General features: G+C 38.4%; 1 protein-coding gene across 1 annotated transcript in view; it reads right to left on the bottom strand.

Annotated features, from left to right (window-relative positions):
- Window positions 1–17,679, bottom strand: part of OPHN1 (oligophrenin 1) — a gene marked incomplete at its 3' end in the record, with an annotated part of 409,261 nt that overhangs the window by 164,455 nt on the left and 227,127 nt on the right. Inside the window, exon 2 of the mRNA XM_007470151.1 lies at window positions 14,325–14,420. Coding sequence (XP_007470213.1) covers window positions 14,325–14,420 — 96 coding nt within the window. The remainder of the gene's footprint in view (window positions 1–14,324; window positions 14,421–17,679) is intronic.

Genomic DNA, 17,679 nt, shown 5'->3' with positions numbered 1-17,679 from the left:
ACTGTGTTTGATGTCTCCTTTCCCCAGGCTGCAGGGTCATAGTTCCTCTTAGTTCTGTTGACTGTCCCCAGTGGGTGAAGTTGCTCCAGAAGCTTGTGTAGGCTTCCTGGTGGGAGGGACTGGTGCCTTTGTTTTGGTGGGTGGGGCTGGATCCTTTCCCTCTGATGGGTAGGGCCACGTCTATTTGTGTATTTTGGGATGTCTGTGAGCTTAGTATGGCTGTAGGTAGCCTGTGTGCTAATGGTGGCATTGTGTTCCTGTCTTGCTAGTTGTTTGTCATGAGGCACCCAGCACTGGAGCTTGCCAGCCCTTTTGTGGAGCCAGGTCTTAGTGTTGAGACAGATATCTCTAGGAGAGTTTTCAATGATTAATATCCATGGGGCCGGGAGTTCTCTGGTGGCCCAACATCTTGGACTCAGCTCTTCCACCTCAGAGCCTCAAGCCTTTTCCCCGGCTAGGGCACCAAGACCCTGTAAGCTGCACAGTGTGGAATAAAAGGAAGAAGAAAAATAAATAAATGGAGATACAAAACCCCAAGACAAACATAAACACACTAGGGCTTCCCTGGTGGTGCAGTGGTTGAGAGTCCGCCTGCCGATACAAGGGACACAGGTTTGTACCCCGGTCCGGGAGGATTCCCACATGCTGCGGTGGGCCCGTGAGCCATGGCAGCTGAGCCTGTGGGTCCAGAGCCTGTGCTCCACAATGGGAGAGGCCACAATGGTGAGAGGCCTGTGTATCGCAAACAAAACAAAACAAAACAAAAACAAAAACATACACACACTCACAGAAAGAAAAGAAAAAGAGAAAACAAAGAAGAGAGCAACCAAACCAATAAAGAAACCCAAAAACGAATACAAAAACTAAAAACTAAACTAACAATTACATAAAACCAGAAACAAATCAAATGCAGAAAGCAAAATTGAACTGAAGGATTTGTTTGGCCCAGTGAGTTGACTTGTTATACTCAGATGGACCTTGGCCAACTTGATCTGGCTGCTCTTCAGGTGAAACATCCAGATGGCCCAAATAACCAGCTTCTTCTGCAGTTGTTCAGGTGTTCTCATGGAGAGGCTTAGTTGGCCAGAAGGCTGGTTAAATCCTGGGATTCTTCACAGGAAACAGGAGTGAGGACAGTCAGTTCCAAGGCCTCTCTTCTTTGTGTTTCGTCTAGTTTCACTTGCCTATAGGGTGCTGGTGCCAAAGCCTTGCCCCTAGCACTTTAGACCAGAGTTCCTAGCATGGTGAAATGGCTGTGCTGACACCTCAGCTCTGTGGGCAGACGTGTGGAGAAGTGCTGCACCCAGCATCTCTCAGGCATAAGCAAGGCAAGGGAGCTCCTGGGCAAGGGGGCCCACCAGGTCACATAGACTCCTGGACTCTCTGATGTCCTTTTATTCCTTTGCTCTTAGTCTAGTTTCACTTGCTCACAGGGAGCCATGTAAAGAGGCCTCGCAGCTATTCCTTCAGACCACAGTTGTGGTTCTTTGTGTGGAAATCATAAGTTTATATATATATATATATATATATATATATATATATATATATACATACATACATATAAACTTTAGATGCAAGAAGAACTGATTTAAAATCCCACTTATGCTAATTACTAGCTATATTAACCTGTGCAAGTTTCTTTTTTTTTTAAAGTATAGTTGATGTACAATACATAAGTTACTGGTGTAGGATACAGTGATTCACAGTTTTTAATGGTTATATGCCATTTATAGTTATTATAAAATATTGGCTATATGCCCTGTTGTACAATATACCTTTGTATCTTATTTTATACCTAATAACGTGTACCTCTTAATCTCCTACACTTATATTACCCCCCCTTCCATTTCCCCACTGGTAACCACTAATTTGTTCTCAATATCTGTGAGTCTGCTTCTTTTTTGCTATATTCACTAATTTGTTGTATTTTTTAGATTCCACATATAAGTAACATCACATAGTATTTGTTTTTCTCTCTCTGACTCATTTTACTTAGCGTAATATCCTTAGGTCCATCCATGTTCCTGCATATGGCAAAATTTCATTCTTTTAATGTCTGAGTAGTTTTCCATTTTGTGTGGGTGTGTGTGTTTCTGTGTGTGTACACACATACCCCACAACTTCTTTACCCATTTATCTGTTGATGGACACTTAGGTTGCTTCCACAACTTGGCAATTGTAAATTATGCTGCTATGAACTTTGCGGTGCATGTATTTTTTTCAAATTAGTGTTTTCTTTTTATTCAGATATATACCCATGAATGGAATTGCTGAGTCATATGGTAGTTCTGCTTTTCATTTTTTTAAAGAAACCTCCATAATGTTTTCCAAAGTGGTGCATCAATTTACATTCCCACCAACAGTGTAGAAGGGTTCTCTTTTCTCCACATCCTTGCCAACATTTGTTATGTGTGTTCCTTTGGATGATAGTCATTCTGAGAGGTGTGAGGTGATATCTTATTGTGATTTTGATTTCAATTACCCTGATGGTAAGTCATGCTGAGATTGTTTCATGTGCCTCTTGGCCATCTGCATTTCCTCTTTGGAAAAATGTCTATTCAGTTCTTCCGCCCATTTTTAATTTTTTTTTATGTTGAGTTGTATGAGCTGTTTATATATGTTAGATATTAATCCCTAATCAGGCATATCATTTGTAAATATATTATCCCATTCAGTAGGCTGACTTTCCATGTTGTCAATGGTTTCCTTTGCTATGCAAAAGCTTTTAAGTTTAATTAAGGACCATTTTTTCTTTTTGCTTTTATTTCCTTTGCTGGAGTTGATAGATGCAAAAAATATTGCTATGATTTATGTCAAAGAGTGGTCTGCCTATGTTTTCCTCTAGGAGTTTTTTGGTTTCAGTCTTACGTTTAGGTCTTTAACCCATTTTCAGTTTATTTTTGTATATGCTGTTATGAGAATGCTCTAATTTCATTCTTTTACATGTAGCTGTCCAGTTTTCCCAGCACAGCTTATTAAAGAGATTGTCTTTTCTCCATTGTATATTCTTGTCTCCTTTGTCATATATTCATTGACCATAAGCACGTGGTTTTATTTCAGGGCTTTCTATGCTGTTCCATTGATCTATTTGTCTGTTTTTGTGCCAGTACCATACTGTGCCAATGACTGTAGTTTTGTAGTATAGTCTTAAGTCGGGAGGCATGATTCCTCCAGATCTGTTGTTCTTTCTCAAGATTGCTTTGGCTATTTGTGTTTCCATACAAATTTTAAAATTATTTGTTCTAGTTCTGTGAAAAATGTCCCTGGTATTTTGATAGCAGTGGCATTGAATCTGTATATTGACTCAGGTAGTATAGGCATTTTGACAGTATTAATTCTTCCAGTCCATATACTTCCAACTGTTTGTGCCATCTTCAATTTCTTTCATCAGTGTGTTATAGTCTTCCAAGTACAGGTCTTTTACCTCCTTAGACAGGTTTATTCCTAGGTATTTTATTCTTTCTGATGCAATGGTAAATGGGATTATTTCCTTCATTTCTCTTTCTGATAATTTATTGTTAGTGTATTGAAATGTAACAGATTTATGTATATTAATTTTATATCCTGCAACTTTGCTGAATTCATTGATGAGCTCTACTAGTTTTCTGGTGGCATCTTTAGGACTTTATGTATAGTATCATGTCATCTGCAAACAGTCCCTTAACCTTTCTTAGCCTCAGTCAACCTCTTAAGAATTGCTCTGAATATTAGATAATGCATGCAAACAATTTTGCGCATAGTAGGTACTCAGCAAATGAAACTTTTAATATTCTGTTTTCTCTTTTTCCACATTTTTATTACAATGCAGAAATGCCAATAAACTCAATATTTATTTTTTTAAAATGAAAACTAAGATCACATAGCTAACAAATGGATAGGTCAAAATCTGTACCCAGATCCAGCCACCTAAAAGACCATGTGCCTAACTCCTATCAACTCTCCATAGAGAACCAGTGAGCCAAGGTGTTAGAAGGGTCATTACCAGGGATATAAGATAGTGGCAAAGACAAGATAGAGAGGAAAGCTCAGAGTGTGCAATTACAAGAATCTATGTGACCTTTATGATGGGGCAGGAGTGAATGGCAGGCAGGCCTGAAGCCTGAGCCTCCTGAAGGACGTTCCTGGGAAACTGACATTCACTTCACCTAATCTCCCAGTCCACAAGCAGGAATGTGTTGGGATTGTTTTAGACCATGTACTCAATGCTAGCTGGCACCTAAGCAGCAGTCTACAGATAAGTTAGATGGGAAGCATGACAGGAGGGTATGAAAAGTCCATGAGAATTGGAGAGGGTGACACTCATGCCTTGCAGTCTCCTCATTCTGCATGGGTGTCATCTTTTCAATCAACACCTCCATGGGAAGAACTCAGAGGACCCTGGGAGCTGACACTTCCCTTTGAAAGCACTCTGGGTTATGCCCTGCTTTGTGAATCCTAGATCACTAACAATGTTGAACTTACTTTGAATCCTGGGCTCCAGGACAGCAGAGACTATTAAGAAACACCCTTTCATGTTCTGAAAAACAAGTAAACCACAAAGGACCATCTCCATCCTCTCTCATGACTCCCATAAGACTCACAGATGACTTCCTTGTTTATCTGCCTCTATAATACCCCCAAGGTTCCTTCCTTTTCTTTAAAATGTTCCTCATTAATGAAGGTTTTCCCTATGGTAACAGTCTGAATACAATGAACTCCTTAAACTAGCTAGTGCACAGTTTGGGTACTTAGGATTTTATCATTTGAGTTGCACAGGAAGCACTGTCAAATCAAAAGAAATTCTTAGCCTTCCCTGGGTTAAATCTGTATAGGTAAAATGTTTTAATACACATATTATAGATATTATATGCTGTACAGGAAGCTCCTAGAAAATTGTCAATGCCCTCATTGTCCATGATATGTTTCTATTTATCAGAGTCCTGGTGCTACCTTGCCTGATATTACAAAACAGTATAGTGTCATCAGTTGCAATTTATTTTAAATGGTAACTTAATTATAACATTAATTCTTTAACTTGAAATCAGCATCTTCAAATCAGTGGTTTTAATTGGGCACTCATTTCTCTTACCTTTGGAATCTTATTAATATAGAGATGTTTAGGAGTACTCCAGATTATTTTTTCTCATTACATGATATTCTTAATGTATTCTTGGTATATTCTAACTATATGGTTGGCATATTATGCCACTATAATTACCATATATCTGAAGACTTTTTGTAAATATTGTATTCATCCATTTTTATAAATTAGATGTAATATCCACTCTTCTTTGGACATAGACATCATTATGTTTACAAATATTTTGTCCAATACCTTTTTTGGATTAATATTTATCTTGTTCTGCATACCACAGAAATAGCCACATGTCCTTGTCAGTTGCATTATTATTCTTATAATGAACTCTCACCATATCTTTCACTTTTGAAAATTACCAGTAGTAAGTTAGTCACAGCTATGTAAATCTCTTCCTCATCTATAGATACTTTATGTTTTATTCTAATGCATCCTTAAAAGCACTTGTAATTGTCTTCAGGGCAGAGTACTTCATTGTTAACAAAGAAGGACTTGCTCAGAACCCCAGAGAATAGGACTGTACCAATCCTTTTGTGTACAGGTTTCTGATGGCACCCTTTAATGACCTTTGAGATCATACCAGTGAATTGAGTCAGGATTCTGAGAACTCTGAGAATCAAATGAATTCATGAGTTTGCTAATGCAAGGTCTAGTAAAACAAGAACTTCTTAGGACTGAATGCACTAATGAAGGATGATTGAGTGTTTTGTTTGGAATATTACTGATGTTATAATGTTCTATTTTTTGAATATATAGGGAACCCATTTCTCTTATGTTGTAAGTTATCTATAACTCATAACAGTTTAGAAGATTATGTCTTTGTAAGTTGAAATGAAATGATATTCATTTGTAAATGACATTTGTAAGTGACATTATCTCTGCCTAATCCCATCTAGGATTCAGAAACTCACATTATTCTTATTTCCATAACAATATAATTATTTACATAGGTTTAATTAGAGTCTGTCCTCTTTATTATCAGGAAAGGGTTGGAACACTGGTTTTTGCAACCAAGGCCTTACCTGGAATGACATATATGAAAATGATGCTCATTGAATCAGATATGACCAGATACTTTTAAGGAGCAAGGTTGACTTTATGGAGCCAACAATGCTTACAAAGCCCTCATGGAAAAACCAGGCTGACACCTGGCTTACAGAGTTCTTGGCCTTATAGGTGAGTAAGGAATGTCTCTTCCTGGCAGACCCAAAAACTTTAGGATATGCTGAGTATCTAGAGAAGAATCCACCCAAATTTTTAGGCACTGCAGGTGAAATCTCGTGGATAATTATTGGCTTGGCTTCTTAGCCTCAAAGGGCTTTTAAAAATCCAATCTTAGATTCTTTTTGAAAACTTCCAGCAAAGCAAACTTAAATAGACCCATATGGCAAATAATTATCCTTGTTGTGAGTACAAATAATTAGGCGAAATCTCATGAGACCAGCCTTATTTTTTTAATCAAGAATATTTTTTCTTTGAGATTAACTTTCATCAAAAGGGAGAATTTTTGCGTTTCAATGGAAAATGATGCATTGTCTATAGCACACACTTTTGGATTATCAGAGTTTTGCCCTGTTGTCTTTGAGCTAGTTGAACTTTTGCATCTCTTGTTAACTGAGGGTAACTTACAAACATGCACACCCTGTCTTGTCTGGTTGAGATTTAAATGACTTCCTCCTCTTGTCAAAAAAACAGTTTTGGTATCTATCTGTAAATTGAACTGGATCCAGCCAACTTTCCCAGTTTGTAAATATTTAGCAAATTTTCAATCCCTTCTATTTTTTCCAATATCTAGTTATAATCCTCCAAACTAGCAATTCCAATTTTCCCCTTCCCATATGATCTGGAGTCACGGAGAGCTAAGACCTGATGATCCAGATCCCTATAAGGATTCCAGGTCACCTTGTAACTGACCCTTTCCCCATGATATGAAGAAGACCTGTGAACTGAAACCCAATGACTTGATATAAACCTCTAAGTGCTCACCACCACAGCAGACCATGCACTGGGCTAGAATTTTCCCTGGGCAAACCACTGTCTGGACTAAGGAAGTCAGGTGAAATGCTCAATTCATATATGCCCTTATATGAAAGATTTCCAGGACTGTGGACAATATCACAAAGAGGACTGACATCCCACCTTGAAAGGTTCAAGAAACTCCAATGAGCGGCACTACATAATCAAAAATATTTCCACCACTGACCCCTTAGAAATCACTGGACCCTCAGTGTTCAACTCCTGGCTCTTTTCTTTAATACAAACTTTTGTGTTAAACAACAAGGTCCTACTGTATAGCACAAGGAACCATATTCAATTTCTTGTAACAAACCATAATGGAAAAATATGAAAAAGAATATATATGTGTGTGTGTGTGTGTGTGTGTGTGTGTGTGTGTATAAAACTGAATCACTTTGCTGTATACCAGAAACTAACACAACATTGTAAATCAACTATACTTCAATTAAAAATAAATAAAATTTTTTAAAAATTTTTAACTTTTATATTAATATTTTTCTTTTTCATTTAGGGTATACCTCTTCTTTTAGGATGTCTGATTTTCAGGACCCTAAAACAACTGACCTTTGCAACCTCAAAAGGTAGTCAGAAAAACACCAACAAAAGTCCTCAAGAGACTATTTCTTAAGCCCTGCTGCATCCCAATCAGGTTTATGATTGCCTGTGAACTATCAGCAATGAATAATATTCATGTCAAATAAAAGTGCGGGGACTGGGGTAATAGATAATGTAGAACTTTACCTGAGTCCTCTGCTCCTATAAAGCGGTAATGGGTGGCTCATGGAACTTTCTACCTGCAAGTTTGACCTTAAATCAATCTGCTTGGTCCACAAAGGAGTTTCTTTAAATATGTTGATGACTAGACTAGAAATTTGATTTGCAGTCTGAGATTTAAAATCACTGCATTTTCTTTCTCCAGGCATAAACAAGCAAACTGATTCATTTCACCTAACACAGGTCCTGAGACTCTGGATCAACAAGCTCTCCAGGTAATTCTGATACAAAGCTATATTAGGAATAACTGAACTAGATCCCTGTAAACACTGACATCTCATTTTACATTTTCCTCTTGTAGTTAACTCGGGAAATATAGTTTCAAACTAACATCTTTCTCCAAAAATTAGGTTCTACCACCTTCCTAGTAGGATCACCAGGAATTGAGACAAATGATTTATATACACCCTCTGATACATGTATACATGTATTTATCTGATTTACTCCTCACAATTCTGGGAAGTAGGTTATACTGCCTACTTTACAAATGAGGAAAACAGAGACCCAACAAGCTCAAGTAATTTTGCCAAGATCTCATAGCCAATAAATAAAACTCAAATCTGAAGGAGATACAACACTACCTAAACACTTGGCATTTCCTTTTGTTACTGGGCCATAGAGGTAGAGAAAAGGCCAGGCAATGCTAATTGAAAGCATAGATGCCGCACTCTAAAGCAGTGACAAATGTCATGGTCAGGGCAGTGAGATACTTCCTCCCACTTGTCTCTGTTGTACACAGACTGTGAGGTCCAAGAGCTGACCATCAAGGGAAAGAACTCTTCAGAGAAGCTTCAGGCTTTCCCTTACATCCTCTAGGAATCATTACCATCTCTGTTACACAACTGGAATCTACAATGGGGTTAATGCTACTGATTACCTCTTGCAGCAACCATGAAAAATCTATTATGGGGAGAACTGCAAGGCCCTCTTCACATGTAATGTGAAATCTAAAAGCTCAGCCCAAAATTCCATCCTAACTGTACCTTTACCAGTTTTTCCAGTGAAACAGAAGGGCCAGTAGTACTGGCAATTGGAGGGCATGGCACACTCTGTTCTTTCCACTTCCAAAGCAACTGTTCTTTCCCAACAATAGCCTCCCAGTAGGATCTCGAAGATTGCTTCTCAGAGCCTCTAAGGAGCTTCAGCCGCAGCCGGTGGAGCATCGGTTGTTTGCCTCACTAACACCACACGTCCCAGCTTTCAAAATGACAAAATCAACAAAGCCAATGACTATGACAGGCCATTGAAATTCTCAAAATCTCTTTTCAGTCCCCATCAATAAACATCAGTTCATGAGTCAGCATCACTAAAAGCAATGGTCAGATGATAACTAGGAGTTTCTGGAATTGGCAGGCAAATGATAACTGAGTCAAAGGGTTACTGTAAAGCATACATTAAGAAGCAAATGTGTCACAGCCAGCAGACATCAACAAGAACCTGGCAGCACCATGGGGTCATTTTTATTTTTGTTTATAAGCCATTATGCTCAAGCTCACACACTCTTTTATGCTGCTGGTACTAGTTGACAATTATGGTGGGTTTCAGAGGGGTGAGAGAGTTGAAGCACAAAGTTCAACCTAAAAGAAGATATGGGACACATCTCAGATCTGTTGGTTGGCTTTAGGGAAAATGGGCACCTGTTCAAAGTCTGACTTTTTTTTTTTTTGCGGTACGTGGGCCTCTCACTGTTGTGGCCTCTCCCGTTGTGAAGCACAGGCTCCGGACACGCAGCCTCAGCGGCCATGGCTCACGGGCCTAGCCACTCCGCGGCATGTGGGATCTTCCTGGACCGGGGCACGAACCCACGTACCCTGCATCGGCAGGCGGACTCTCAACCACTGCACCACCAGGGAAGCCTAGTCTGACATTTTTTTAGTACAAAAAAGACATATTTATGAAATTCCACATACCATGCATCTGCAATCTTCAAGGTTACCAATTGATAGGCAAGTAGTAGTTATTTTTAAGAAAGAAATATGTTTAGTTTGGGATGCTACAACAAAATACCATAGATTGAGTCGTGTATAAACAATAGAAATTTCTCACAGTTCTGGAGGCTGGAAGTCCAATATCAGAGTGCCAGCATGGTTGGGTTCTGGAGCGTGCCCTCTTCCAGCTTATAGACTGCTGATTTCTTGCTGTATCCTAACATGATGGAAAGAGGGCTAGAGAGCTCTCTGGGGTCCCTTCCATGAGGGCACTAAAACCATTCATGAGGGTTCTACCCTCATGATCTATTCGCTTCCCAAAGGCTCCACCTCCTGGCACCATCACTTTGGGGACAGGCTTTTAACATGAATTTGGGGGAGATACAAACGTTCAGTCTGTTGCATTCCATCCCCTGCTCCATAAAATTCCTGTCCTTCTCACATGTAAAATATATTAATTCCATCCCAACAGCCCTACAAGTCAACTCATTCCAGTATCAACTTTTAGGTCTAGAGTCCAAAATTTCATCTAAATATCTAAATCAAATATGGGTGAGACTCAAGGTACAAATTATACTGAAGCAAAATTCCTCTCTAGCTGTGAACTTGTGAAAACAAACAACTTATGTGCTTCCAAAATACAATGATGGGACCTGCATAAGATAGACATTCCCACTCCAAAAAGAAAGAAGGAAGGAGCGATAGGTCCCAAGCAAGCCCAAAATCTAGCAAGGCAAGTTCCATATGATCTTAAGTCTTGAGAATAATGCTCTTTGGCTTGATGCTCTGCTTTCTAGACCCACTGTGGCAGCAGTCTAGCCTTCTGGACCCACTGCAGTAGCAACATCACCCCCACAGTTTGGTGGAGGGCTGCCCACACTGTGGCTCTCTGCAGTGGCCCCACACATTTTGGTTCTCTGTCTGGAAGAGGCATGGGGAGAGAGGTTTGTGTGTATCCTCAGGATTCTGCAGAGTGGCCGTACCCCTACACCTGGGGTGGGAGTGGCAGCCCTGATGATCTCTGAATCACCTTCAGGGTCCTTCTTCCCTTGTTTTGAAGAAGAATAGTGCAGGTTCACATTGCTCTGTGGTCTGGTCCTATAGGATTTAATAAGTTTTCCTTCATTTTGTCTTGTTTTCTGTTTCCTTTAGTCCTAGCTGGCAGTGTTTCTGTTGGTATAATCCCATCTCTATTCCTAGCTTTTGTTGAGATAGTTGATTAAATCCATGGTTCACACCCACATTAATCTCCTTATCAAATGGTACCTCTACCATACCTTTAGTGCTTTCTTCCAAATACACGTTCTCATTTTTTGTAATATGGATGAATCTTTAAGGTCTGGTTCCTTTCTGCTTAGAAATTTCACCTTCCCTTCATTTCTCTCCTCTGACATTTTAGTATAAGCAGTCAGGGTAAACCAAGCCACTCCTTTAACACTTGTTTAGAAACCACATTAGCCAAATATCCAATTTCATTGCTTGCAAGTTTCACCTTCCAAAAAAACACTAGAACACAAACAGTGCAGCCTAATTATTTGCCTCTCTATAACAAGGATAGCCTTTCTCCATTGTCCCATAACAAGCTCCTCCTCTCTGTCTGAGACCTCCTCAAAATGGACTCTACCATCTATATTTCTACCAATATTCTGTCCATGATTACTCAGGTATTCTCCAAGAAGACTGAAGCTTTCTCTACCACTCTTTCTTCTTTCAGAGCTCTTGCCAGCATCACCTTTAAAATTCCATTCACAGCAATCTAGGCTTTCTCTGTCATGCACCTCAAAATTCTTTCAGCTTCTGCCCATTACCCAGTTCCAAAGCTACTTCCACATTTTTAGGTATTTGTTATAGCAGCACCCCGGACTTCTCAGTACCAATTCGTGTTTAACTGAGTTCAGGATGCTATAGCAAAATACCGTATACTGTGTGGCTTATAAACAACAGAAATTTATTTTGCACAGTTCTGGAGGCTAGAAGTCTGATATCAAGGTCAGGTTCTCCTGAGAGCTCTCTTCCAGGTTGCAGACTTCCAACTTCTCACTGTATCTTCACATGATGGAAAGACAGTGAGAGAGCTTTCTGGAGTCTCTTTTATAAGGGTACTAATCCCATCCATGAGGGCTCCACCTTCATGACCTAATTACCTCCCAAAGGCCCCACCTCCTAATACCGTCACATTGGAGGTTAGAATTTCAACATATGAATTTGTGGAAGACACAAAAACATTCAGCCCATTGCAAGGTACAAAGTAACCAAACCTTATATTAATAATAATGATTAAAATAATAATAACAATAATAATAATAATAATAATAATGATTAAATAGCTAACATTTATTTAGGCACCGTGCACACGTGGCATTGATCACCTCATCCCCATATTACAGATGAGAAATGTAACACTCAGAAAGGTGAAGTCACTTGCCAAGATTACACAGCTAATAAGTTGAAAAGCTAGAGTTCAAACTTGGACTATCTGACTCTCACAATATTAACTTTTAAATAAGCCATGCCCTTAGACCAAGATAGATTTGCAGAAGTAGAATGAAGTGGAGTGAATAAAGAAATAATCCAAATGCAAATGTCTGCCTCACTAGTTACACTGCCACATTTATCCAAAACATTAGTCATCAACCTCATAAAAATACTCATTGCAGTATGATTTATAAACATGAAAAATTGGAAATAAGCTAAATTTCTAACAACAGTTGAAGAGTATATAAAGTATAGCTCCTATAATAATGAAACTCAAATGCATCCATTACTCATTCATTCAACAAACATGTATTGAGCATCTACTATATGCTAGGTACTCCTCTACATGCTAGGGAAATAGTAATGAACAAAACAATGTCCTTGCCCCATGCAATGAAGCTTATGAAAATTTTAAAATGACATGAGAAAATACTTGATGAAATGTCAGGTTAAAGTTAGATAAAATTATGTATTTAGTATGAACTAAATTACACATACACAAAACAGATACATGTACAAAAGAGAGTTAAAAGACAATATGCCAATACATCCAATACATTGCTTCTGTGCTGAAATATCTTATTATTACAGGTAACTTTATACTTTTATATATTATTCATATTTACTGCAAAGAGCATTTAATATAATAATAATACATTTTATATTTCAGTTCTTGGGCTCATAAATATAATTGTTTTGGTGACATTAGATCTTTCACACTATCTCTGTGCTCTCATCTAGCAAATGCTTTACACTAACTCTTTAATGTGGTACTCCAAGGACAATGGTGCTTCAAGGACAAAGGACAACCCTGCCTGAAAAAGTTTCAGCGTTACACCCCCTACCCGACTCTTAGTCTCCCTCCCCACCATGTCAGAATGGTTACAAAATTCCTGAGCCCACCTGGGCAACGCCCACCTGGGCAACTGGACCTGTCCCAAATAAGGAAAGGCATATGCCCTGCCCCACTCCCACCCTATAGAAGGAAGGTATATGTGTCTCGACCAATAAGTAAACGAAATTTTCACCTCAGACCATTCCTTTGTTTTCTGGCTATAAAAACTGATCAATAGCACATGTTCCGGCTCCACTCTCCCAGACTACTAGGAAGTCGGCCTGCGTTCTGGCAGCGACCTTTCCCTCTAATAAATTCTACCTTCTTTATATTCTGCCTTGTGTCTGGAAATTCTTTTCCAACGCACGTTCGGACCACGACAATTAACTCAGTGGTTACCAAACTTTTTTTTTCAATGGCCAGAGGGCAAATATTTGAGGCTTTGAAAGTCATGCAGTCTCTGCCACTACTACTCAATGCTGCCGCTGTACTACAAAATCACCCACAGACAATATTTAACTGTGTTCCAGTTAAGTCTGTGTTCCAACAAAACTTTATTTACAAAAAAATGTGGCAGAGAAGATTGGCCCAAGGGCCATAATTAACTTCATAACAAACACAAAGTTCTTACTTCCACTGTTCAATCTCCTAATTGTAACATCCTTGAGAGATAAATATTAACCACATTTTACAGAGGACAAGACTAAGGCTCAGAAAGAGGAAATATCTTGTCCAAAATCATGCAGCTCACAAAGCAAGTTATTAAGTTCAGCTTCCAAAGAGAGATGCCAAATCTCCTGTTGCCTTAAAAGCTGTACACATATAAATGCTAATTTTAAACTTTCTCGGGGAATTTGTTCCTTAGAAGAACCTTACTCTAAATTATTTTGCGAAAAAAAACAAAAAAAAATCACTCTTTATCCTTCACAAAAACATCTATTTTCGTGTGTTAGATTCTTTAAAGAAAAATTCCCCTGCAGACAGAGTCAAAGACCTCAGTGGAAGTTGAAGGGATATCTTTTGATGACTTTTGTGTGAGTAGGAAATGGGACTATGAGGGAATGTTTCTTTATGTTTCTTAAGCAGCCTCCCAGGAGCTTGGCATAACAGGGGACAACAGGGATTAAAGATGCCCAAGTTTTCTATACCCACAGACCAAGGAGGCTGCTTTTTCTCAGACCTGCTATGAGAGGGACATGGCCATATGTAGCTGAAGACTTACCAATGTTAATCTCATCATCAGTCAGAGTGTCTCCAATGAAATCAAACTGAAAGGACTGCAACGTTTGGGAAAATTTCTGAACAGCAGAGGAGTAATCTGTAAAGGGAGGGAAACAGGAGAAATGGTCAATACTGCTGCCTTTTGTCTGATTTCCTCATCTCTGTTAGAGCAGACAGGAGAAAAACAAAGGGAAGTGCTCCTAGCAGGTAGCAAATTGCATTGCAAGATGTTAAACCAAAGACCAGACCTTCAGTAGAAAATTTGAGCAACTAAAACCACACATCAAAGATGAAGTAGGGCAGCTTAGTGAAGTCCTTCGTTTAAGTCGTGGTACATGTTTTATATTCAATCCCTGTCCTATATGACCTGTTCTACCCAAAGCCTGTAAGACCTAAAGCTACTTAGTTGTACTCCTAAGAGAGTCTCCTTAAGCTTTATTGAGTGCCCATTATGGACAATGGACTAGATGTTTTCTTAACTCTACCAAACAAATATCCACAATCATTGTTCAAAGAAAAAAATAGCTCCAGGTTCCAGAGCTATCTGGAAGAGCTGTAACTAGAAGCCCGGTGGTCTGTCTGCATCTCTAGGGCATTTCCCATGACAACATATGTAGTAACAGCTGGACATTTTACACATTAACCAGATGGCAGCCTGGGTTAAGATACTATCTGGCAGAGGAACAAATTTAACTTGCTCACAGGGTATGCACTAAGGGACATAAAACAAGGAGATAATTGATGAAAAATTGAGGGTGGTATGGCCAGACAGATGTTTTTATTTTTGGTCAATGATTTTGAATTTTATTACACAAAAGGTTAATGATGATATAAAATTAAATCACAATTAGCTACCCTTTTGACAAATTATCCTTATTGAAATTTTTAAAATGACATTCACCGGTATATCCAGCCAAACCTCCAATCTTGGTATGCCAAGAGTGGTTCTCAGGCCAGCAGTATCATCATCACCTGGGAGCTTGATAGAAATACACATTCCCAGGTCACACCCCAGACCTACAAAATCAGAAACTGCATTTTTATATAATCCCTAGGGGATTCATATGCTCTTTAGAGTTTGAGGAGCACTGCTCTCACCAACTAAAGTAACACATTAAGACCATATTCTACGAAAGATCAAGCTTCTTGGTAATTTTTGGTCCCCTTTTCCTATTTCTTCTTTCACTCCCTAGCTTCATCATCCTCCACCTTCATATCTGTCAGATATACAAGCTACTGAAAGTTTCTGCTCTTACCCTAACAGAAAGGGAGACAATGCAAACAACAGTCCTTTCAATGAAAAGTTATCATGGTTAGGCTATCATGGTTAAACACAATAAAACATGCTTAGGCATTTGTCTGGAGCAGATAAACATGCCAAGAATTTTATTACCTTCTTGCCTATGCCCAATTTTCAGAAGTACTTATTTTTAGTATTTAGATCCTTGACCCTCTGAACACATAATTGGCAATAATAACAGCAATAACAATAATAATAATACTTTACAGAGATTGGAGACTGCAGATCAGGTTACCATTCGTTTTCAAATTTCCACATTTTAGAATCACATTTTCCACTTCAAATCAGGCCATATAAATGTGAGAGGAGCATGCACACCCTGCCTTCCACATTTCATCAGTAAAGAGAACACAAAACTGCCTCCATATCTGGAAGACTTTTCTCTGGCCTCTTTGGCCAGCAGCAAAAAAAAAGCAAGGCCAGAGTTTCCCATGTGCTCTATTTTACTCAGGGAAATTAAATATAATATTCATTGTACTGTCCTTTCACAAATACCAGGATTTTGTAAATTGAGCTGAGCAAGGTACAGTTATAAATCACTCCTCATTTAGAATTATATGAACATTTTAGAAACCACAAATATTATGATTTTCAACATTTATAGTATTTTGTAAGTAAAGGCATGGAGTGAGAAAGGAGTTATATTCATTCCCTTTCTCATTATTTGCACCAACACACTTCTCCAGATTTCTTGGACTTCAAAACACTACCTTACATCTGCACAGAGCCTGAAAATGTTTATGAAGGACTTTGCACAAACACTTTTCATTTACTCTTCCCAAGTACCTAAAGGTAGGTATTACTATCCTCACCTTATAAACAAACCCAAAAAATGAGACCATGAAGCAAATCACATGCACGAAAATACAAACATAAATTAACAGCTCTTCATGGAAAGAAGGTCTCATTTATTTGGCCTCTGTACTGAGGGAAATGCCAGGAAAGACATATATTTTAGATTAATGTGTTGGATGACTTCTTGACTACAAAGAATCAACAGATAACCTAGAAATGCTTATCATGGATGGGACATTTATTTCTTTATCATCCTAAAATTCGCTGCACCACTCCAAACCATGTAAATTCATCCTTATATCCTCCCTGATACTGCCCCACCCCCACCCACAAAGCCACTATCTCATAATTTTTCAAGCTACCTTTGTCAGTTCTCCCTCAATCACCTTCTTATTTATTCATGTGTCTTCTATGATGTTTTTCCCTCATCTTTTCCTAGCTCATTTTAGAATGTAGTTGGATAGTGCCTTTTAGGCAATTGAAGCTTCCAGGGAATGAGGCAGAATATAAACGGGATCGATTAGTTAACTAATTCATATTATATAGATCCCAATTTGGTTTCTATCACTATAGTTTTCTACAGAATCATACGGAATATCCTCTTTTATTTCCAACTTATTTAAGTCTGCAGGATGTCTTGGTAATTCATGAATCAGTAATTCATTCTTTTTGTTGCTAAGTAGTATCCTATTGTGTAAATATACCACAATTCATTCATTCACCTATTCAGGGACTTTTGTGATGTTTCTAGCTTTTCACTGTTATGAATAAAAACTGCTATAAACATTCATGTAGAATTCTTTCTGAGACATATGTTTTCACTTCTCCCAAGGAGTGCACCCTAGGAGCTCAATGAATGTGTTTTACGGTTAGTTGGTAAATGTATATTAAACTATATAAGAAAAGGTTAAACTGCCTTCCAAAGCCACTGTACCATTTTGTATTCTTATCAACAATGTATGAGAATTTCACTTGATCCACATACTTTCCAGCATCTGGTTATTTACTTCTTGATTTTAATTTTAGCCATTCTAATGGGTGTGTAGTAGTATTTCACTATAGTTTTAATTTGCATTTTCCTGATGACTAATGGTGCTGAGTATCTATCTTATCGTGTACTTATTGGACATTTGTAATAATTTTTCTTATAAAGGATCTGTTCAAATTTTTGCTTGTTTTTGATTGAGTTGTTTATTTTCTTATTATTGAGCTATAACATTTCTTTATATATTCTGGATCCAAGTATTTTGTCTCATATATA

This window comes from Lipotes vexillifer, unplaced genomic scaffold, assembly GCF_000442215.2.
Source record: "Lipotes vexillifer unplaced genomic scaffold, Lipotes_vexillifer_v1.1 scaffold926, whole genome shotgun sequence".
Taxonomy (NCBI): domain Eukaryota; kingdom Metazoa; phylum Chordata; class Mammalia; order Artiodactyla; family Lipotidae; genus Lipotes; species Lipotes vexillifer.
This window is presented reverse-complemented; position numbering and strand designations above follow the sequence as displayed.